General features: G+C 37.5%; 1 protein-coding gene across 1 annotated transcript in view; it reads left to right on the plus strand.

Moving 5' to 3' along the window:
* The window catches only part of C4BPA (complement component 4 binding protein alpha), an 85,222-nt gene that overhangs the window by 54,428 nt on the left and 5,153 nt on the right, over window positions 1-25,641 (plus strand). The window contains exons 13-16 of the mRNA XM_081026192.1: window positions 4,520-4,690; window positions 5,679-5,854; window positions 6,941-7,072; window positions 23,292-23,424. Coding sequence (XP_080882318.1) covers window positions 4,520-4,690; window positions 5,679-5,854; window positions 6,941-7,072; window positions 23,292-23,424 — 612 coding nt within the window. The remainder of the gene's footprint in view (window positions 1-4,519; window positions 4,691-5,678; window positions 5,855-6,940; window positions 7,073-23,291; window positions 23,425-25,641) is intronic.

The following is a 25,641-nucleotide window of genomic DNA, read 5'->3' on the forward strand; positions in this document are numbered from 1 at the left end:
AGAATACATACATGATATATACATAATGTCTAGATTAAGTAAGAGCTCAATAAATAGTTGGATAGAATATGTACTTTCTTCCTAGTAACTGCTGTAGGACCTGAGAAATGAATGATGACTATTTGCTGGGGCAGTAAGAGACTTGACAGGGCAAATGGGACTTAAATAGCAAGCAGAGAAAAAGAGTGGCATTCTACTCTTGGGATAGATAGGATATAAGGATATGATAGGATATAAGCACAGGTACAGATGTGAGAATGTAAGCATACTTGGTGTGGCATATTTGGTTAGATGGGTCAATTAGCCTATAGAAGAATGTTCAGATAAAGTAGTAATAATTAATGTTAAAGGAGTCTTAAATACCCATGAGTTGGAAAATGTTTTAAAACTTCTATTTCTAGAAAATATATAATTCTGTAACTATCATTACTTGGTTTCAGCCCTAATAAAGTCATAATGAGATGGAGGTTATTTGTCATTGCTTTTGAATAATTTTGAAAATTTACATTTTCATACAGGTTTAATCCAATTTATCATGTTTAGTTGGAGGGAAACGACTGGGTTAGGCTACTTTAGCAACTCAGGGATGGGGAGAGCAGACTCAAAGTGTCTTGGGCACCCTTGCCTGTTTGCTCAGTCTCTTCTGCAGTGAGTTTTTCCAAAGGTTGAAATGAAGTCATTAACTATAGGAGCCTCTTCATGGTGATTTTACCAACGATTAGCCTCACTTATTATTTAGAAGTATGTTCCCAATACCAGAGCTGAAGAATGGCAAACAACAAACAAGGCAAACAAACAAAAACTCACTGACACAACCCACTGACACAGACAACAGTTCAGTGGTTACCAGAGGGCAAAGAGGGAGGGAGGGTGGTAGAAGAGAGTAAGAGGGTCAAATACTCACATATGGGGATAAAAGGAGAACTGATTCAGTGGTGAACACACAATGTGATATACAGATGATGTATTACAGAATTGTACACTTGAAACCTATATAATTGTACTAAACAATGTCATCCCAATAAATGTAATTTTAAAAAATCACTGAAGAGAGAAGAAATGATTCTGCAAATAGCTGTGCCTATTACTCTGGAGACTCAGTTTCATATTCATGTTCTGAGAAATATAACTCTGAAGCTACATGCCAAGCAGATAGCATGTGGAGCCTCCAAACACCAACGTGTGATCAGAGTGAGAGTTTATAGAATTATGTTATTTTAGAAGTTTATTCTTATCAAAGTGATGGAGATTATTAAGGGAAGGTTTCAAATTAGATTAAAAAATGTGTATACCCTGTGTGATTCTTGGAGTGAATACATTTCTTCAAAAGTACTACCTCCATTTCAAATTTTTCTTTTTCTCCCATTGTTTGTTCCCATTTTCTTGAATTCAGTGAAAATAGACCACATGTATTAGATCAACTAAACTTTGTTTATAAAAAAGTTTATTGCGGTGACAATGGTTAGTAAAGTTACATAGTTTTCAAGTGTACAATTCTGTGACACATCATCTATATGTCACATTGTGTGTCCACAATCCAGAGTTAATTCTAAACTTCTGAATTACTGTGTTCTGTTTCTTGGTACTCATTCTCTTTTATTCCCTTCTTTCTGGTCCACATGCCTTACCTACAGAACAAGACTCACTCAAATCTACTTGAACCTGCTTTTCTGAACTTGCTTCGTTTCTTCCTTCTTTACCTTCTATATTCAAGAGCATCGTCATGATAGCTACTTCTTGCTTATTAGGTAAAATTTACCTGATGGCCTTGATACACTGAATCAATGTGATAGTCTGTGGATGTCCAGATGCTATGATAACTTCAGATGCTACTATGAAAGGGCCAAGTGAATTATCTATCATAGCCCAGGGCTAAAACTGCAAATGTATGATCTTGACCCTTCCATGCGCAAACTGTTTCTGAACGTCTTTTCTGATAGGATGAAAAAGAATCCTTTGCTAACTCAGTGGCCTCATGAAAACATTAATGATCTCTAGCAAAAATACCACATTTGGTACTATGATTGCAATAGGGACTAAAGTATTGTTGAATTTTCAATAGTCTACTGTAATTCTCCAGAACCATAATTTTTGTAGCAGACAGACTAGTGAAATAAATGAGGATACAATAGGGATGACCACTCCGGCATCTAGATTTGTAAGAGTGGCACTAATTTTCCCCTCTCCTTCTACCCCTTGGTACATGATATGTAAAAAAAAATGTACCATCTGCCTTAAGGGAGAGGGATATGGGTCATATCAATGGCTTCTGTTAGGCCTTGTTGGATATGGTAACTCTTATCCCATAGATCAAAGACCCAATATGGGGGTTGTGACAATGACCAGTTTTGTCTATTCTGATTATACTTTCAAAGATAGGAGAAATGACATCAAATGGTCTAATAGGGAGGTTATGTTGGTTCCAGGTATCAATGTCAACACAAGCTTTATGTTCAGTAATCCTGGGATTATTGTGTACCTTTCACCAGTGCATAGTTACCTATGTAAATAGACGTAAGTCTTCTTGGAAGACTGAGGGACTCATTCCAAGGTGTTGGAATGTGCACACAGGTAATCCTCGTATAACGGCACTTCTATAACATGGTTTCGCTCTAACACGGTTTGAGAGTTGGGGAAAACCCTCGTACAACACTGCATCCTAAAACACAGTTTTACTTTAACACAGTTTGAGAATTAGAGAAATCCCCGAACAACACAGAGCATAATAAGAGCTTTTAAGAGCAAAAAATATCTCATTCGAAATTAGGGAAATCCCGGAACAACACGGGACATAATAAGAGCTTTTAAGAAGAAAAGATATCTCATTTGAAATTTTTCATTTGAGTGTGGGTGTCGTATCAGATTTGACTGCAGAATTTTAAAACTTATTAGAATTTTAAATCCATTTTGTTCGTGGAGAATTAAGTTCAGAGGATGAAGATATCTTGTCACAAAGAAAACACCCTCAGTTAATGGTGCTTAGTAGTGATGACGAAGAAAACATTATTTAGTACATATTAATATGTTATACTTTTGGTGAAAAATGCTTTAATAAAGATATTTCTCTTACTTATAAAAATATAATAGTATGTTTTAAAAATTTTTGGAACCTAAACCCCTTTTTTGTACTAGTCTTTGTTTTGTATAACACGGATTTGCATAACATGACAATTTAAAGGAACCTAACAATAGTGTTATATGGGGGTTACCTGTACTTTCCAAGGTGTTGTAGCACTTTTACTCTTGGGGGCTATCTTTTTCTTCAGCCAATGATTTCCAGACCCGACTACTAGCATGGGTCCAGAAACTGAGCAAGGGATTGTAACTTGTTATCAGGGCCAAATACCCCCAGTCTCCTAATCCTCATCATCCATCCTTAATTTATTTTGATGGCACAAATTGAAGTACCTTTGTTGACTGCTCATCTATTTTCACTCCTATGAATACCATGTTCTATTAACCATCTTCATAAGTCTCAGGCACCTTCGGTTTTGCCACTCATTATGATGATTGAATTTACTTAGCTTCTAAAGCGTATGAGCACCTCTCTGCTATTCCTAAGAGTGAAACTTGTTCTTTAATGGCCTTCCTGTCTTCAGCTCTGGCCTTTGATACTGGTGCTCTTCTTGTTGGGGAGTTCCTAATGACCTTGGTAAATGTGTTTTTCAAGCCTTCCTATGTAGCAGAATCATCTGGTGGAATTTTCCAGCCTATGTACTCGCAGTATATCTCCTCTAGCAAACTGACTTCCACGAGTCATTTAATCATTTCTTATACCACTTGCCATGGCAATTCCAGCATTTCAGTCTCCCTTACTGTGGAGCATTGTGTTTTCCATGCCTGTAGGAGGCGTCTTAGGATAGTACTTAATAACTACGATAGTCCATCAGCATACCATTTTGTCTGACATTCCTGAAGACCTGTTTTATTGAAATCTCTCATGCACTCTTTGTGGACTCTGACAGTGTTTCTTTTCAGAGAGGTTCTGTGTACCATGTAATGTCTATTATTTCAAAATGCAAGCATCATTTTTATTCATTCTATGAGCTGTTTTCTAAAATACTGTAAAATGCAGTAATAAGTATGTTCTGTAGGGGGATGGATGAACAGTTTTGATTGGAAGAAATGACTCAGAGATTTAGGATATCCTTAGCATCTCAACAGTTTGTCACTGATGTGTATCTCTGCAATTAGCTTGAAATCGATGAAGTGCACCATTATTACACTGTGACTTTGAGTTGAATCCAGCCTTCATGCCAAAATGTGTAAACTGTGGTGAACTTGTCAATAAAATGTAGCAAACTCTAACTGCTTATAATTCCACTTGAGCCTTTTCATAATTTCTCAGCCTGAGTCTTGCAGGAGGGCAGCACAGGTGCTTGGTTTGGCTCAATGAACCTGTCGGCAGAGAAGATGGCAGGACAGGACAAAGCCGCCTACAAACCATGCAGATTCTGAAATGTGTTATTTTTTACTTTCTACAAGCTCAAGCTCTCTCCCTTTATGTCTTACCACCAAGGTTGCAATCATCCTCCTATCATCGCCCACGGACATTATGAAAAAATTAATGCATATTTATCCATAACTAATAAGGTTAAATATGAATGTGACAAAGGATACATGCTGCATGGACAGGCCACACTCTCCTGCAGTTCTTCGCGCTGGTCACATGAAGCCCCTCAATGTAAAGGTAAGTCCAGCTCCCCTTTCAGCCCATGCTAAGTGTGTGGAACTGTCGTGAAAGGATTGAGAGTAGTTTCTTTCCTGTCAGAGGCAGCATAAAAACATTTGATTTGATTTACTTTACATAATTACTATATTCAGATGGCGCTCAAAGCAAAAACTACAAAGGACATACAGACACATTCATCTTTCCTACTTTCTCCCAGTTACAAAATTCAGCCTCCTTGAGGCAGCCCCCATTCCCAATTTCTTGTATATTTCTGGAAATAGTCTATACATGATACATTTTCTCTGAGGGTAGCTGTGGCCTGTAGCAAAATATTCATGGAAACATGCTCTGGCATGAATGTAGGCTCTCGGGTCAGCTCCGAACATCAGGGAGTGACAGGTATTTCCATGGGAACCTGGTACAGGGTGTGTGGTGGGGGACTCCAAGTTTGCTAACTTGTTGTGGGGACAAGAGGACTCAAGTTTGGGCCTGATTTTCACATGCACACAGGTTTAATATGAGTTTGCTATCAACAACTCCAGGAATTATTTGTCACCATTGCCTCTATCACACACAGGAAGACAATAGGCAAAAGGGAGATTTTCATACCTAGTGTCTTGTAGAGATCAATTGCTTTGACAACTGAGAATCTGGGGTCATGAGCCTTTTTTATACCCTGTCATGTTATTTAAAGATATTATATCTTTGCACAAGTGTCTTAAACTCTCTGTATCTCATTTTGTCCTAGATAAAATGGGAATAACAACAATGCACACTTTATAGAGCCAAGTGAGACTTAAATGAGATAATTACATAAAATGCTTAGCCCTGAAGTCTGACATGAGCCTGTGCTCAATCTGTGTTAACGGATATTATTGCCATCAAAATGAAAGAAAGATAAAACAACTGGAAGCACCGACATGTAGTTCATTTGCATAACTCTAACAGGTTAGCATATCTTTTTTCTTGGATTTACTGATTGCTTAACACTGTGCTTTCATTGTAGCTCTGTGTCTGAAACCAGAGATAGAACATGGAAAGCTGTCTGTGGATAAGCGACAGTATATTGAATCTGAAAATGTCACCATCCTGTGTGATTCTGGCTATGGTGTGGTCGGTCTCCAAAGTATCACCTGCTCAGAGGACAGAACCTGGTACCCAGAGGTGCCCAAGTGTGAGTGGGTAAGTGGCACAATTGAAGGAAGTTCCTGTGCTATCCAACCAGCAAGGGTGAGTTCTGACTTGTCAGGATTCATTTCTGAGTCATTTAATGGATCTCTCTCCCTCTCCCTCGCTCTCTCTCTTTTGCCTTGAAGCACTCTGGTCCGTTAGGATGGCAAGTTTTCCTGCTCTCACTTGAGAACAGGAAAAACCAATCTCCTTTAGGGAGAGGAGGTTCTCATACACCTAGGAATACTGACCCTTAACTTTCCTTTCTAGCCTGTATAATATACAAGGTCTGACAATTAAATTCGAGAACTCATCCTAGAAAAAGTGCTACGTACCTCATTGCTGAAAATCACTACAGTCAACTTCAAAGTACTCCCCTTGGGAAGCCATCTCCTGACACCAGCACCTAGTCCACCCTTCAAAGCAATTTTGGAACTCTTTTTCTGGAATGGCCATCACAGCTGTCGTCGTACTACCCTTGATGTCATCAAAAATGTCTTCCTTTCAATATTTCCTTTATCTTTGGATAAAGAAGTCAGTGGGGGCCAGGTCAGGTGAGTAGGGAGGGGTGTTTCAATACAGTTATTTGTTTCCTGGCTAAAAACTCCCTCACAGACAGTGCTGTGTGAGCTGGTGCACTGTCGTGATGCAAGAGCCATGAATTGGTGAAAAGTTCAGGTCGTTTTTGTCTAACTTTGTGATACAGCCTTTTCAGCACTTTCAAATAGTAAACTTGGTGAACTGTTTGTCCAATTGGTACAAATTCATAATGAATAATCCCTCTGATATCAAAAAAGGTTAGCAGGATTGTTGCAACAAGTTCGTGAACTTAATTTTCAGACCTTGTAATGTGTTCCATTTCTGGATGGCTAGCAGAAATAGCCTCTGTCCCCAAAGAGGCCTTCTGGGAAGCTGTCTCAGAACAGATCTATATCTCTCCGGGGAAGACTATGGTGGGATCCCAGGTGTTGTCTGGCTTCCCTGCTCACCCACTAGTCCTGGGGTTGGTCTTGGACCTGATCCTATAGTCCTGCCATTGTCAGCATGCACCGTCCTCATGATCGGAGAGAAGCCTCTCACCACCCCTCTCTCTTTCAGGAGGTCCCTGAAGGCTGTGAGCAAGTTCTAGCAGGCAGAAACATCACGCAGTGTCTCTCAAATGCGGCAGATGTGAAAATGGCTCTGGAGGTGTATAAATTGTCCTTGGAGATTGAACTCCTGGAACTACAGGTAGATAAGGCACGGAACTCCACTCTGAAGTTGTCCCTATAATTTTTCCGAAAAGAGGGAGGAAAAGGTGACTTGCTGCCTTCAGTTTAACATTGATCACTTCCATCCCAACTGAATAACTCTACCATCCCACTGGCCCCAAATTTATTATAATAAATAGGTACACATCAAACTATTTGTCTTCATGGTCATTTAGGACTGCATTTGGTCCTCATTTTCTCTAATAGAAAAGTAAAAAGGCTTGAGCAACTGTCCCACACACAAGGTTGGTCTTTGACCTGATCCTGTAGTCCAGTCAGGATGTACCCTCCTCATTATTGGAGAGAAGCCTCTCAGCCACACTCACCACCTAAGCCTTTGAGGAGGTCCTGAGGCTGTGAACATGTTTTAGCCACAGAAAAGTCATATGTATAATAGGCTTTCACAGAACTGTAGATATTACAGAAGGGCTTGAATTGTTAGAGAAACATGCTTCACATGAAAGGTATCTATTCATGGTCTTAAAAGACATTACCTGCTCCTGCTACTAGGAATTCCTTTTAGTTGATGTTTATTTTGGGTTTCCCCTGAGACAAGGATTTGTGGGCAACTCATTTTCAGGGAGATGTGGCCTCAGGAAGCTCTGTGAGTGGGTGGATAGTAATAAGGGGAAGGGAGGACAGCCTAAAGAGGGAGTACTGCTGAGAGGATTGTGGTTGCTGACAGGAGCTCAGTTATGAAGTTGTGTGGAACATGCTATGATTAGTCCTTGTGAGGACGAAGACCTTTTATAGAGTATTTATTTATGAGTATAAATATAGGGTATTTATAAATATAAATATAGGGTATTAAAAATAAATATAGGGTATTTATTTATTCATCAACTCCCTCCCCTTCCTGGTGGAGGCGTGTTCCCAGGACATATGACCCACGTAACAGGCCAGCTAAGCATGCTCCTGAGGACCAGGACACTGGTAGTCAATGGCACCTATGAGACTGTTTTCAGTAACCTCCAGGGTAGGGATATGAGCAAACAAAGCAAATACTGGAGGTTGGAGTTGGTTCAGAGTGTGCCAAAGTGGTGGGGCCCTAGTGATCATGACAGGAAGTTGACAGTGTCTGTCACACACTTCCACATGCAGTGGATATTCTCCCATCTGTGTACTCAGTTTCCTGCTCGGTCTGTTCTCTTTCTTGGCTGTTGCCTCTGGTCCATATCCTCAATGAGCTACCTACACATGATGCATAGGAACAAAAGTATGGAGCTCCTGTAGATCGGAGACTGTCTCTCTCCCAATACTCCATTGCTGATTTGACGGCGAGCAGAAAACCGGGTGAGAAACAATTCCCTTTTAGAATTTTTAAGGAATGTCTTCTTTTTGTGATAGATTCCAATATTGCAATTAAGAAGCAAGAAACAATTTTTTATTACTGATCATATTAGATTTTTTTCTTAATCTCTATTCTTCTACAAGGAAACTCATGCTCTTTATTATTATTATTATTATTAGTTTTAGGTGTACAAAGCAATGTAATAGTTAGACATTTTCACCCCTCACAAAGGGATAATCCCCTCCCCCAATCTACTACCCCTCTAACATCGTATACAGCTGTTACAATTCCATTGACTCTATTCCCTATGCTGTATTGCACATCCCATGATTATATATATATATAAGTATAGTTGACATTCATTATTATTCAGCTTCAGATTCAGGTGTACAGCACAGCGGTCAGGCCTCTACACTGTCCATGAAGTGGTTTCCCTAATAAGACACGTGCACATCTGACACCCTACAAAATCTTTATAACTCTTGATTATATTCCCCAAACTGTCTTTCATATCTCCATGACAACATTGTGGCTTTTTTTTTGAGAAATTTTCTTGGTGTAATTTCTTCAGTAACTTTCTCTTCTCTCTTCCCCCACCCCTTTTCTCTTTATGGATATCTTATTGGTCAGATGTTAGACCTCTTTGTTAATCCTATAATTTTCTTATATTTTTTCTTGGTTTCCTATACCATCATCTCTATCTCACCCTTGCACCACATTCTTTGCGTATTTTTTCTTGATTTTGTATTTTAACTATTTTATTAATTTTAAAAAAATTTCTCCATTTAAAAAAAAGTTCTGCTTTTTATCGCTATAGTGCCTACTCATACATCTCAGAGTTTCTCTGTAAGGACTATTCTGCTCTCTATAAACTTCTGTTGATGATGATTCTAGGTTATATACAAAGGTCAGACAGTTAAGTTCGCGAACTTTCCACCGTGTAAGCACATGGTATTCATTTTTAAGGGTGAGACCCACATAAACTGATTTAAGTTCTATGTACATGGGGAGATTGGACAGTAAGCTATTTCCCCCCACTTATTTGGAGTTGTGTCAGATGGCGCTAATTGTTTTGCAGTATCCATTTTTCTTCTACCTGCTTTAAATAATAGAACTACTCTTATCCTTTAACTATCAGCAGGACACCTGTTTCCTCAACTAGAGCCTCCCATGAAGCAACCTCCCAACGGGCACAACTTTCTAGTCACATTCTTAGAAAGGAAGCTACTTACCTTTCACTTCCTCTTTTGCCCTATGGGGACTGAAATGCTGACAGGGTGCTGATGAGCCGCTTTCACCATGCTATGAGGACAACACCATAGGGAATGTTAGAGCAACAAAAAGGAAGAGACCTGATCCCTGGATGACCTTGTTGGACAGAGATGCTGCCCAACTTGAATATGCTTCTGCCTCTATACTGTTTATAAGATGTCAATTATACATTTATGTAAATGTATAAATTTCTAAAAAAAATAAATTTATACTATAAATTTTTACTTTCTGAAAATTTATACTTTCTGAAAAATGATATAAATTTCTGCTTTTGTTTCAGCAGCTTACTTTATACCCTAAGAAATTCAGAGGAATCCCCAAATATCAGTGTTTATTGGTGTCTCTGTTGCTGTCTAATTTCTTCTGAGAAGAGCCTCCAGTTTCCTGCCTGCTTCTTTATTAACTTGAATTTTTACCATGCAAGAGGAGATTACAGCTTCTCTGCTTCTTCCTAAGCCCCTCAGCCTATTTATTTTTTATTTTTTTTATTAGTTGCATGTGTACAAAACACTGTAATACTTAAACATTTATTATTTATACCCCTCACAAAGTGATAAGGCAGCACAGAGATCAGGCATCTACAGCATCCCTGAAGTGGTCTCCCTAATAAGACAAGTGTCGATTGGATACCCTACAAAATCTTTACAACGTTATTGATTATATTCCCCAAGTTGACTTTTATATCCCTGTGACAATCTTGTGGTTACCGATTGTGCTTTCTAATCCCCTCACCTTCCCCCTTATCGCCATCCCCCTCCCATCTAGCAACACTCAGTTTTTCCTCTATATCTCTGAGACTGTTTCTGATTAGTTCGTTCATTTATTCTATTCTTTAGATTTTTTAATTTTATTTTATATAAGTGAGATCATATGGTATTTGTCTTTCTCTGTCTGACTTAGTTCACTTAGCATAATGTTCTCTAGGTCCATCCATATCATTGCAAATAGTAAGATTTCGTTCTTTTTTATGGCTGCGTAATACTCCATTGCATAAATGTATCACAGTTTCTTAATCCAGTCATCTGCCGATGGGCATTTTGGTTGTTTCCACATTTTGGCTATTGTTAACAGCACTGCAATAAACATAGGGGTGCATAGATTTTTTCGAATTAACATTTTAGAATTCTCTGGATACATACCCAAGAGTGAAATTGTTGGGTCATAAGGTAGTTCCATTTTCAATTTTTTGAGATACCTCCATACTGTTTTCTGTAGTGGCTGCACCAATCTGCAATCCTACCAACAGTGCACGAGGGTTTCCTTTTCTCCACATCCTCGCCAGCACTTGTTTGTTGATTTGTTGATAATAGCCGTTCTGACTGGAGTGAGGTGGTATCTCATTGTGGTTTTTATTTGCATTTCTCTACTGATTAGTGAGGTTGAGCATTTTTTCGTATGTCTGTTTGCAATCTGTATGTCCTCTAGAAAAATGTCTCTTCATGTCCTCTGCCCATTTTTTAATTGGTTGGTGTTGAGTTGACTGAGTTTTTTATAAATTTTGGATATTAACCTCTTATCAGATACATCATTGACAAATGTCTTCTATTCAGTAGGTTCCCTTTTTGTTTTATTGATGGTTTCCTTAGCTGTGAAAAAACTTTTTAGTTTGACGTAATCCTATATGTTTATTTTTTCTCTTACTTCCCTTGCCCGAGGAGATATATCAGTAAAAATATTACTCTGGGTAATGTCTGTAAACTTTCTTCTTATATTTTCTTCTAGGAGTTTTATGGTTTCTGATCTTACATTTAAGTCTTTAATCCATTTTGAATTTATTCTTGTATATGGTGTAAGGAGGTGGTCCAGCTTCATTTTTTTTTGCATGTGTCTGTCCAGGTTTCCCAGCACCATTTATTGAACAGATTATCTTTACCCCAATGTAAATTCTTGCTTCCATTGGCGTAGATTAAATCACAGTATAGACATGGATTTATTTCTGTCTCTATTTTGTTCCATTGATCTATATGTCTGTTTTTATGCCAGGACCATGGTGTTTTGATTACTACATGTAGTATAATTTGATGTCAGGTATCGTTATACCTCCCATTTTGTTCTTATTTCTGAAGATTGCCGAGGCTATCTGGGGTCTTTTATGGTTCCATATAAATTTTAGGATTATATGTTCCGTTTCTGTGAAAAATGTGCTTGGTAGTTTGATAGGAATTGTGTTGAATCTGTATATTGCCTTAGGCAGTATGGACATTTTAATGATATTAATTCTTCCTATGCATGAGCATGGTATGTGTTTCCATCTATTTGTATCTTCTTTAATTTCTCTCTTCAGTGTCTTATAATTTTTGAGTACAGGTCTTTTACTTCTTTGGTTAAATTTATTCCTAGGTATTTTATAGTCTTTGAAGCAACTGTAAATGGGACTGTTTTCTTAATTTCTCCTTCTGTTATTTTATTATTGGTATATACAAATGCAACTGATTTCTGAATTAATTTTGTATTCTGCTACTTTACTAAATTCATTTATCAGTTCTAATATTTTTTGGTGGAGTCTTTGGGGTTCTCCATATATAGTATCATGTCATCTGTGTATAATGACAATTTTACTTCCTCCTTACCAATTTGGATGCCTTTTATTTCTTTTTCTTGTCTGATTGCTGTGGCTAGAACTTCCAGAGCAATGTTGAACAGAAGTGGAGAAAGTGGGCAACCTTGCCTTGTTCCTGATCTTATGGGGAATGGCTTTAGCTTTTCCCCACTGAGTATGATGTTAGCTATGGGTTTATTATATATGGCCTTTATTTTATTGATATATGGTCCCTCTATTCCACTTTCTTAAGAGTTTTTATCATAAATGGCTGCTGGATTTTTGTCAAATGCTTTTTCTGCATGTATTGATACGGTCATATGATTTTCATGTTTCATTTTGTTAATGTGGTGTATCACATTAATTGATTTGTGGATGTTGAACCAACCTTGCATACCAGGAATGAATTCCACTTGATCATGGTGTATGATCTTCTTAATGTATTGCTGAATTCTGTTTGCTAATAATTTTTTGAGGATTTTTGCATCTATGTTCATTAGGGATATTGGCCTATAGTTTTCTTTTTTTTGTAATGTCTTTGTCTGATTTGGGGATCGGGGTGATAGTGGCCTCATAAAAAGTGTTTGGGAGCCTTCCTTCTTTCTGGATTTTTTTGGAATAGTTTGAGAAGAATAGGTGATAATTCTTTTTTAAGTGTTTTGTAAAATTCCACTGTAAAGGCATCTGGCCCAGGGCTTTCCTTTGTTAGAAGCTTGTTTATTATTGATTCAATTTCCCTGGTAGTAATCAGTCTATTCAGGTTTTCTCTTTCTTCTTGAGTTAGCCTTGGAAGGTTGCATGCTTCTAGAAAATTGTCCATTTCTTCCAGATAGTCAAATTTGTTGGCATATAGTTGCTCATAGTAATTCCTTAAACTTGTTTTTGTATTTCTGTGGTGTCTGTTGTCACTTCTCCTCTTTCATTTCTGATTTTATTAATTTGGGTTCCCCCCCCCCCTCTCTCTCTCTTTTTGATTAGCCTGGTTAAAGTTTTGTCAATTTTGTTTATCTTCTCGAAAAACCAGCTCTTGGATTCATTGATGTTTTGTATTTTTTTTTGTGTCTCTATTTCATTTATTTCCACTCTGATCTTCATTATCTCCTTTCTTGTACTCCCTTTGGGCTTATTTTGCTGTTCTTTTTCCATATCCCTTAAGTGTAAGGATAACCTGTTGATTTGTGATTTTTCTTGTTTCTTTAGGTAGGCCTGCAGTACTATCAATTTCTCTCTTAAGTGTAAGGATAACCTGTTGATTTGTGATTTTTTTTTTGTTTCTTTAGGTAGGCCTGCAGTACTATCAATTTCTCTCTTAGGAGTGCTTTCACTGCATCCCATAGATTTTGAGTCATTGTGTTTTCATTTTCATTTGTCTTTTGTCTTAAGATATCTTTTGATTTCTTCCTTGATCTCATTGTTGACCTGTTCATTATTTAGTAACATGTTATTCAGCCTCCATGTATTTGTGTGTCTTCCAACTTTTTTCCTGTAGTTGATTTCTAATTTCATAGCACTGTGGTCAGAGAAGACACTTGGTATGATTTCAATTTTCTTAAATTTATTGAGACTTGTTTTTTGGCCTAACGTGGTCTATCTTGAAAAATGTTCCATGTGCGCTTGTTGGGTGCATAGATGTTTACTAGGGTTATGTCCTGTTGTTGGATCGATCCCTTTATTATTATCCCTTTATTATTATGTAGTGCCCATCTTTGTCTTTTAATATATTCTTCATTTTAAAGTCTATTTTGTGAGATATAAGTACTGCTATGCCAGATTTTCCTAATTTCCATTTGCATGAAATATCTTACTCCAACCTTTCACATTCTGTGTATGTGTGTCTTTTGATCTGGAAGTGAGTCTCTTGTATACAGCTTATGCAAGGGTCTTGTTTTCTTATCCACTCAGCCACCCTATGTCTTTTGATTGGAGCATTTAGTCCATTATGTTTAAAGTGATTATTGATAGGTACATAATTATTGCCATTTCGTTATTTGTATTTCTGTTCTTCATTAGTTACTTTTCATCTGTCTTCTGTTTACAGAAGCCCTTTTAACATTTCCTGCATTGCTGTCTTGGTGCCAATAAATTCCTTTAGCTTATTCTTTCCTGGGAAGCTCTTTATCTCTCCTTCAATTTTAAATGATAGCCTTGCTGGATAAAGCAATGTAGGTTGTAGGCCTTTGTTTTCCATCATTTTGAATACTTCCTACTACATCCTTCTGGCCTATAAAGTTTCTGTAAAAAAGTAACTTGATAGTCCAATAGGAGTTTCCTTGTATGTAACCTGCTGTCTTTCTCTTGCTGCTTTTAGGATTCTCTCTTTGTCTTTAACCTTTGCCATTTTAACTATAATGTGTCTTGGTGTGGGCCTGTTTGGGTTCATCTTGGTTGGAACTCTCTCACTTCCTGGGCTCGAATGTCAGTTTCTTTCACCAGGTTAGGGAAGTTTTCAGTCATTATTACTTCAAATATGTTCCCGATCCCTTGCTCCCTCCCTCTCTTCACCTTCTGGTATTCCCATGATACGCATGTTGTTGCACTAGATGTTGTCCCAGAGGTCTCTTAAACCATTTTCACTATTTTTTATTCTTTTTTGTTGTTGTTGTTCTGCTTGGATGATCTCTGCTAATTTGTTTTCTAAATCACTGATTCGATCCTCTGCCTCATTTAACCTGCTGGTAATTCCTTCAAGTGTGTTCTTTTTTTCAGTTATTGTATTCTTTAGTTCTAACTGGTTGTTCTTTATGTTTTCTCTATCCTTTATGTTGTCACTAAGCTCCTTAAACATTCTTTTCATCAGTGTTCTGAACTCTGTCTCTGATATCTTGGTTACCTCTATTTCATTTGGTTCCAATTCTGGAAGTTTCTTCTGTTCTTTTATTTGGGACATGTTTCTTTGTTTCCCCATTCTGGCTGACTCTCTGTGTTTGCTTTGATGTATTAAGTAGATCCCCTAGGGTTCTTGGTCTTTGCTGGGTGATGTTATGTAGTATGTGTCCTTTATATTTGACTTACACCACTTTCTTATTCTCCTGTGCATGTGCTTGAAAGGTGGCCCTTTTGTTGTGTGTATTCTCCTGTTAAGGTTGAGCTTTAATTGTTTTTGTCTTGTCAGTAAATGGGATTGACTCCTAGGCTGACTAGTTGTGAGAACTAGTGGATGAGCTGCTGTGTGAGGGTTGACTGCTCAAATGAGGCTTGGCCCCTATCGGCTCTTGTGCCTGTAGAGAATTGCCTCTGGATGTGTTACTTGTAGGTCAAACCCGATAATACTCTTGTTTGGTGTCTAGTTGGCCTCTGGGTGTGTTGAATCTTGTGCCTTTAGGGCTGGGCCATTCAAGTAATCCTCCTATGAGTCTCTTAGCTGTTCTGTGTGATGAGCAGAAGGTCCTTCGATGGGTTATAGATGTTCAATTTGTGGCAAGTTCCAGAGGAGAACTCAAGAAGACCACCTTGCTGCTGTATTCCTATGATGTCCCCCTCTGCCTATTTCTAATGCAACATTGGTTTTGCACTGTCAGCACTGGTAGCACTTACTTTTTTTCTTGAAATGATGGATCCCATCCCTAGAAAATAGAGCAGTTACACTCATCTCCTTGTTTTAAGTAGAATGTTTTCCCTTCCTTTATGATGAGTTCATCTTTGTATTTCCTCCAGAGGTTTTCCCACACTATGTGCTGAATAATTACATTATGAATATAGAATGTATGAAGTTACATGAGGTAAAAATTTGGTGCTAATACAACCCAACAAAAGATTAATTAAAATTTTCTGCTAAATATTTTTCTCTGACCACAAGGAAACAAACTATGTGATTTATTATTTCTTCATGTTTGATGAAAGAGCCTGAGGGAAAGAAAGCTGGTGAATAACAGACTTGCAGATGAAAAATTATATATGAATGGAGACTATGGATTGAGCTGCCATTTTTTAATGAAGGAAGCAAAAGTTCAGAAAAAGAATTTGGTTTTCCAAAAATTCCTCTGATCCACAAATAATCCTGTGAATAGCTCCTAATCCTCTCTTCTCATCATTTTTTTAGCAAATCATCAACTTTCTGATGCTGATATTTTTAGGTTTAAATATAAGATTAACTGTCACTCATTATGAATATTTACACATTGTAAATGATGCATATTTATATAACTGAAAATTTTTCTTGCTAATAGTTTTCTTTTTTATCTTTAGCTCATCACCTAGAAACTTAACAATTTCAAAAAAAAACTTTAGAATATATCATTTTTAGTAGATATGCATAATTTAAACTTGCTAAAATAAAAAGGAAAAATCAAAATCATGTTAGAGATAGGAGTAAATTTACTAAAATTTAATTTATGTAATAATTTTAATTGAGTTTATTTTCAGTCAAACTAAAATAGGGAATATAATGGATCAAATATTTACATTGGTAAAAAGACACATATTAGTTTATTAGTTCTATAGAAACTTTTTTCTGTTATAAAAATGGAAAGGAAATTTATTTCAGGGGTTATTTCAGAAGGAACAGTGAATAACATAATAGATAACACCTTCAACCTCAGTTCATGAGGTTTCAAAGAGCCAAATATATTATCTCTTTATAAAACTGAGGTGATATAGTAAAACATGAGTCAGAATTGACAGTCTTTGCAAGCTAAGCTATTTAGTTTCAGGCATGTATGTGCTAGAGATATAATTTTATAACAAAGATTAAACCCTGGAATACTTAGAGGAATGAAAATATAGTATCTCTCTTAAACTGGTAGTTCCCAAATTGGCTAGCTTTACATTTATGTCTACGATTCATTTTGAGTTAATTTTTGCATAAGGTGAAAGGTAAGAATCAAAGTTCTTTTTTTTCTTTTTTGCATATGGATATCCAATTGTTCTGGTACAATTTGTTGAAAATGCTACCCTTTCTCCACTGAATTATCTTGGTACTTTTGTCTACAATCAGTTAACCACATATGTGTTAGTGTATTTCTGGACTTTATTTTTTCCATTGATAGTAAGTCCATTCCTATACCAACACCACGATGTATTAATCAGTGTAGCTTTATAGTTGGTCTTAAAATAAAAAAGTATGAGTCTTTCAACTTTTAATTCTTTTGCAAAATTGTTTTGGTTCTTCTCAGTCCTTGGCTTACCCGTGTACTACATTTTAGAAATAGTTCACAGATTTCTATAAAACATCTGCAAAGTTTGCATTGGAAAGCTTTAAATCTAGAATCTCTAGATCAATTTCAGGAGAATTGATATCTTAATAAGGTTGAACCTTCCAATCCATGAGCATGGTATATCATTCCATTTAATCAGGTTTTCTTTCCCTTTCACAAATGCTTTGGAGTTTTCAGCTGCCATGCACCACGTAGAGCTGGTGTCATTTTAAAAACTTTTTATTTTGAAATAATTATAGATTCACAGAAAGTGGCAAAAATAGCACAGAGAGGTCCCATGTACCTTTCACCCAATTTCTCCCAATTACTATATTTTAAAGAATTATAGTATCAAGAAATTGAGGAGCTGACAGGTGGCTCAGTTGGTTAGAGAGCGAGCTCTGGGCAATGGGGCTGCCAGTTCGATTCTCACATGGGCCAGCGAGCTGCGCCCTCTGCAACTAGAATGAAGTCAATGAGTTGCCACTGAGCTCTGGGGTGGCCACATGGCTCAGTTGGTTGTGGCGCATGCTCTCAACCACAAGGTTGGTTCAACTCCCACAAGGGATGGTGGGCTGTGCCTCCTGCAACTAACAACGGCGACTGAACCTGTAGCTGAGCTGCTTCCTCCACAACTAAGATTGAAAGAAAAACAACTGGACTTGGATGGAGCTGATGAGTCCTGGGAAAAACACACTACTGTTCCCCAATAAAATTCCTGGAAACACACACTGTTCCCCAATAGTCCTGTTCCCCTTCTCCAATAAAAAAAAACCTTAACAAAAAAGATATTGATATTGGCTCAATGTATGTGTACAGTTCTATGCTATTTTATCACAGTGTATATTTGTGTAACAACCACAGCAATCAAAACACAAAGGTATTCTATCACCACAAAGATCCCTGTTGAACGACTCATTTCTATTTATGCTCACTCCTCTCCCCTGGCCCACCATCCCTAACACTAGTAACTACTAATCTGTTCTCTATCTGTGTCATTTTCTCACTTTGAAAATATTTTACAAATGGAATCTTAAAGTGTGTGATATTTTGAAAATGGCTTTTGTCATCCAGCGTATTGCCCTTGAGGCAGTAGCACTTTTAAAACTTCAATTCCCAATTTTTCATTGCCAGTATAAAGAAATATAGATTTTTATGTATAAGCCATGTACATCATGACGTTATTAAATTGTTAGTACTAGCAGGTTTTCTATAAATTATTTGAAGTTTGCCAAATAAACAATTATGTTGTTTGCAAATAAACACAGTTTTGTTTCTATCTTTCCAAACTGTATGACTTTTACCTATTTTCCTTGCCTTATTGCACTAGCTGAGGCCTCCAGTATATTGCTGAATAGGAATAATGAGAGTAGATATCCCTGCTTTGATTCCTAATCTTAAGGGAAAAACATTCAGTGCTATTATTTGTAGGGTTTTTTGTTTTGTTTTGTTTTAACATGGGTTTTCTTACTTTGATAGCTCTTATTCCAAAGGTCAGAAAACCAGTGTTAGAGTCCTACAAACTGATCTACACTTGAGAACCACAGAAATGGCCACTAGGTGGGTCCATAAACCACTAGGTGGTTTATGGTAATGATAAATGATAAATGGATCATTGTGAGACAAACATGAACTAGGGATCGTTTTATTGCCTGGCTCCTGCACCTCCTATTTTGACTGTGGTCATGGTGACACTTTCTGTTGCCAGGTATCGGAGACAGCTCAAATCCAACATGTTTCTAAAGCTTCTAGTGCACACTTAAGCAAATGACTGAAGATTCCTTTGAGGAAAGACTGGAGAATGACTACTATATACACTTGCTAGTTCTTCCTCAGAGGAATCTATCCTCACTTTCCATCTGAGAACTGGTGAGAAAACTGCCAAGAAAAAGTAATTGGGCAAGAGATCAGGACTTCCTATTGAGTGGCTGGCCTCAGTCGTTGGATCATTCGTTCTTGATCTCTTTTGATTGTACGTTAAGCAATACCCATGTTAGCTGACCTTTACCCTAAGAAACACATATTCTATAAAAACTCTTCCTAGATTCTTACAGGTCAGGATGTCCTGTCCCATGTCTGCATCCCAACCTTGCTGCCCTACATGCCTCACTCTTAAGGAGGCATTCACTCTCAGGGTCAGAACTTGCATAACTCTGAGAATGAGTGCCTTCTTTAATTTTGCATCCTAGGCATGTCTCTTGCATAACCCTAGTTCTGGCCCTCCAATAATTATGAAAGTTAAGTGCAGCCACTTAGCCTAGCTATCCGGGGATTCTATTAGGTTGGTACAAAACTAATTGTGGTTTAAAATGTTAAAAACAATTGCATTTGGCTCAGTTGGTTAGAGCGCAGTACTCATACCACAAACGTCGCTGGTTTGATTCCCACATGGGCTAGTGAGCTGTGGCCTCCACAACTAGACTGAAAACAATGATTAAAAATGCAACTTGCCTTGGAGCTGATGGGTCCTGGAAAAACACACTGTTCCCTAATATTCCCTAATAAAAAAATTGCAAAAACTGTAATTACTTTTACACCAACCTAATATAAGTCCCACTGCTACTAGGCAGCCACGTTCGATAATGGCATCCCCTTACCATAAAATGCAGCCTACAGAGGGCCAGCCACATTTGAGTCTCTTTATATTATTGGTGCCTGTCACTGGTGCATTCTTTGTTGCCTTGGTAAACCTTGGTAAATGGTACATCTTCAGGGTTCTCATGAAGAAAATAGCAGGTGGGACTTATGATTTCATAAGCTAGATCATTCTAACATGACTGCTTCTCAGAGCCTTGGATCACTTCCTACTTAGTCTGCCATGGCAATTCTGGCATCTCTACACCACTTAATGATCTTTTTTTTTTTTTTTTAATCTTCTAAAGCATCCCAGAAGTATATAAGAGCTGACTCCCATGGCACTTGACAAAGTGTTAAATCCTCTGTTATGGGAGAGTGTCCCCATCCTGACAAACTCTCCCTTATCTGTCTTTAAGATCCTCTCCTAGGCGCACTCTTCCCACTGCTAACACATGCTAGGTAGGTACCACAGATCCTGCATATGACTCCTCTCCTCTCTTAGCAGGTTCATCACATTCTTAGTCAGTTCATGCTGAGGTTTGACTCCAGCTATTGATTCGTCTGGTGCCTGGAGGAAAGGTTTGTGCAGGTCTTGAGGGCAATTATGGTCTTCTTATAAGATACCTGTTGTATTTGATTCCTCTTCGTGATCTTCAAGCATCAGGGGCACTATCTTATGACAAAGGGACCTAGGCCAATTATATAGGCTCTTTAGGTATAGAGAAATCTGGGACTCAAGGTTCTGTAGTGCATCTACTCAGATATCCTCACGCTGAGTCTAAAGGCACCATTTTCTCCATAAAGGCTCTGACTTTTAGTAGGAGACTTACCAGGGCTAAAAATTCAGACTTTATTGAAGTTCTACTACTCTTTTTTGATTATATCCTGAACCTGGCCTTTAGAATGATTAGCCTCCCAGCCACCTGAGACAAGAGTTCCTTTAAATACTGACAAGGAAGACTTCTGGCTTTCACACTTGGATTTAAATTGTGATTGATTGCTTTGATCTTTCATTTTCAGTTAGGAGGTACTGAGCCTGCATCAAACAATCCTTATTATTGTTGTTTGCGCTGAACCACTCAAATGTCAGAGATATTGCATAAGCCAATGATCTCCTTCCATCTATGTCCCATGACAGTTTACCAGGTTCATAGTTGCAATGCTACAGCAAGCCAGGACTATCGATACTCCACCTGTCACCAGAGATGGAGTCTTCATTGCCTGTTGGCTGGTGTGTGATCCAATTCGAGAATCCCATTCTTAGAGTTTGATTGATAGGTCCACTTGTGATATAAACTATCTTCAGTCAGTCAGTTTCTCCACATTCAGATACATGTAAATTTTGGATGGTGTGCTGTTCAGGAAAAAGAAAAACAAAACTATAAGGGAATGAAGCAGCACAATAGGGAAGGAAAGGAACTGAGTAACGATTTGTTCGCAGGTTAAGTGTAGACTTCATTGTGAGCTCTATAGCATAAATTACACCACAGAGTTGTCCAGAGTTGAGGCAAGGAATCAGGGCTGTGTGCCTCAATATCAGTTGGGCATTGGCTGCTCTTGGGGTATGGGGTGTAACTTCCTAGGTACATTAAGATGAAGTGGCTCCTGTCATCCCAGCACATCCTCTGGAGAAGATCATAAGTCTATGCCATTAACTTCAGCACCAGCAGCATCTAGAGAGTGGGCATACCGTTGGGTAAAGGCCAACAGTGTTGATTTAGTCCCAAATGTCTGGTTCAATGTCCTGACAAGAAACCATTATTGGCCAAAATGTGGAAATTAGTTTTGTATAAAGAAAAAGCTTGTATTTAAAGAATCAGTCTTCAGCTCAGAATTTGGCTTAGCCACTAATTATCTGAGAGGTTTCAGGGCAGTTTATTCAATCTACCAGAACTTGTTTCCTCATCTATGCAATGAGGAAGCTAAGACCCATGCCACAGAGTTTTTGGAGGATTAATTACGATGATTTATGTAATTTTCTGGTATACTACATGCTTAAAGATTAAAAGCAGGTGTCTGGTTAATCATTTACATTAGTATCTCTTTATCGTGATTCCTCTTTCTAAAGGAAAAAAAAAATATTTAGTGGATTTATTTGTCTTCCTTTCTGTCTAGGAAGTTGAAATTTAATTGTGCTTTCCTCAGTATTCCAAAGAATTTCACTCTGTTATAGTTGGTAATTCTTGTCATTTAGTTTTGAGAGATAAGCATTTTGATTATTATGGGTATGTAGGAGTCATTCCAACTCAGCTGAATAGTGAAGATCACGTTAGGACAATTTCCAGAGCTTACTCTTTTGTTCAGACTACTATCTAAACACAGATATGCACAGGTGTTAGGCAAGATGTAGAATCCAGGTTCATAGTGTCATCTGTCCCACTTAAAGAGACTAAATTTAGGGAATGATCTGGATGAGGCAGTCCTATGTAGTTAAGAGAAACTTAGTCTTGGGGTTAACAATTGATGAAGAATAACAAATGTGCCTTCTATCCACTTGGCTCTTCGTGCTTAGAGACAAAATACTGGGCTTCCCCCAGATCATACATTAGTCACATATTCACAAAGTCACACTAAATCTTTCTTTCTTCTTAATTCATCATCCTCAACTATTTTACTTTCAGTGCATGATTTTTCTGTGCTGCTGCAAACACAGATCAGAATAGTTTCCACACTAGAATAGTTTCATAGAGTGAATCGTTTGGTGTTTTATGTACATCTGCAAACCCAGGGAGTAGGGTAAAGACATCCCCACTAAAGTATTGTAAGAATAATTATTGTTTGGACTGCATTTTTTTAGTATTTTCACACTTAGAGACTTGTGTTACTTTGTTCTCGCTAGACCATGGGCTATCTAGACAGAAATATAATTTTCTAGAAAAACAACAACAACAACAACAGCAACAACAACATTCTTCTATGGACAATTCATACCCCTGACTGAAGAAACCAGTTTCCTGGACACGCACTGTTCTTGGACAGTTTATTGTTTCCCATGCTATGACATGTAATTCCTGGAGAGCCCGCCACATACACTTTGTATTCTGAGCTTCAATTCCGGCACCTTTTGCCTTCGTTTACTCAGAAAGGAGTCATGTGTACATCCAGAAAAAACTCATTACGTGTGCCATCTGAACAGCAATGAAGTCTTAGAGTTACAATAGTAAATATGTACAGAACCGCAGAGGGCTCTCACATCAAGCCCCAGACTCTTCTTCTCAAGAAGGGGGCCTTATCAGCCTGCCCAGACACTCAGCACCTGGTCTTCTAGTCGCTCCCCCTGCCCCGCCCCTTTAGTGACACAGTGCTGGCAGTTTCCCAAGGCTGAGTTCCTTGGCTTAGGCACCAATTCAACTGTTACTTAGAAAACTTTTCTTCATCTTGATTCAAGGTGTCTGCGAAGGCTGAGTGTCAGCAGGTGCCTCTGAGACTCTGCACCATGCCCCCCAAGTTGCAGATCACTGTCCCAGCCCTGTGCCTCTTTGGGGTCTTGACCCTACTGCTGTGCCCTGCTGGCCTGTGTGGTGAGTAAAGTAGTTATAGGGGAAAGAGGTAGTTTCTCTAAGATATGGTGAAAAATACCCTATCTAAAATTAATCAAATATAGTCAAATGGTGGTAATTCATAACCTTTTTGAAAGAGTACAATGAGCTATGTTATTAATGAAAATAAAGAATTTAAAAATATAAAAGAAACTCTTCTACGTAAAGGCTGTTGTTATGTCTAGAATAATTGTGTTGACATGTAAAAATCCTTGTGAGGCTGCCTTAGTAAGAAATAATCTCTAGACTGACCACTGCAGCGTACACCTGGAGCTGAATAATAATAAATGTCAACTATATTTTAATATAGTTTAATATATATAAATATGGTCACAGAATGTGCAATACAGCATAGGAAATAGAGTCAGTGGAACTGTAACAGCTGTATACGATGTCAGAAGGGTAGTAGATTGGGGAGAGGGAGTTATCACTTTATGAGGGGTATAAATGTCTAACTATTACGTTGTTTTATACACCTGAAGCTAATAACAAAAAGAAATAATTTCTAATTTTCAAAAAAATTTCTTATATTTAAATGCTCCAAAATGCTTAAAACACATTAATTTTCCAAATAGGTTAATTATACTGTTTACAATCTTAGTGATTGATTGGAAAAAATTTCCATTCATAAAGCAAAAATATTGTGTGTTATCACAAATACTGAGGAAATTTTCTAGAGTAAAATATAGGGCACTTTAAAAACTACAAATCATATAAATTTAAGGTATTGTTATTGCAATGTAGGAAATTTTTTGCAAACGAAGGAGAAATAAAAGCGTTTGAGAGAAACTATCAGAACTGGTTGAAGATCTGTTGTTATGGAAATTAATTTGTTATATTATTTAAAAGGATGTGTGCGTTAAGCAAAATTATATTTTTCTCTTGTGTTAGCTAATATTATTTTGATCTGAGATAATTAATTTTTATAATAAATTAAAGATATTTATAAACATATTCCCTGAAACAGCAATCATGGCACAAAAATGGAGGGGTTGGAATAGCTTAAAAGGAAAATCTTAACTCTAAAATAATAGATGAATGTTCTTAAGTGAGTTAGCAGATTGATTTAAAAGTGTGGAAGCCATGCTCTCTTCATCACTGAAAGTGGTTAGCGGGAAAGCATGGATTTATTAAGGAAGAATTTATATTTTGGAGTTGATTTTTCACATCAGACATAAGAAAATTATTGAGGAACAGTATTAATTTAAATTATAGAGTCAATATAGAATAAAGAACTTTATGCTCAGGGGATTTTCAGTTCTCCAACTTTGTCTCTGAGTTCCTCTCTTAGAGTCTGAGATAGTAGAGAGCCATATTAAATTTGTTAACATCTTTATTATGATAGTTCTTTATGTTTCTGTTTCCCCGTCCCTTTTCCTTCTCTTCCCTCACATCTTCCCATTACCTATTTCCTCTGACATGACATTTATATCCTCTGACATGACATTTAATGTCTGTCAACTCTGACTTGAATCTCCCTTTCTGACTCTGCCTCTTCTTTCTCTCACAGTAACAATCTTCTGATGCCAGAGACTTTGCTCATGGCCTCAGTGTTGATCTGCCTCTACTATCTTATCTACTCAACTTCTACCATTCCTTCAAAATATATCTCCAACTTATTCATGGATGCCTTCTCTCAATATTTTAGTCCTTGGTTCTGTTAACACTTTCTCCTATAGAACGCATGTCCTGTCCTAATCTTCTGGCACTTGTATGACTAGTATTATGATATAACTTTTTATATAGCCATATTGTATCTTTTTAAGTACATTGCAAGTATGGCCCTTAATATTACCTGAAAGACCTAGTATAGAACTTCATATGTTTATTCATAAAAATTATGAGCTACTTTTTATATTTCTATAAAGGTACTTAATCTGAGGTTTAGGAAAAGCTGTATGGAATCTGTTGACTTATACACAGGTGAATTAAACAGAATTTACCTTGGAATTACTGTTATTATGCTTTCTGAATCTTCCAGAGTTGAAGATTTGGGAGGAGTGGAGGTAAGGGAAACAGTGCTTGATCTTAGCTGATTCTTGGTTTCATGGGTGTTTAAAGCTTTCTTTCTTCCGTGTGAGTTTGTTTGTTTGTTTGTTTGTTTGTTTTTGTGGGTACTACATCATCACTGAGGATCTGCTAACTGCAGTTTCTAGGGTATGGTCAAACCCATCTCCAATTCTTGTTGATTTCTTACTC

This window comes from Rhinolophus hipposideros (genome assembly GCF_964194185.1).
Source record: "Rhinolophus hipposideros genome assembly, chromosome: 19".
Taxonomy (NCBI): domain Eukaryota; kingdom Metazoa; phylum Chordata; class Mammalia; order Chiroptera; family Rhinolophidae; genus Rhinolophus; species Rhinolophus hipposideros.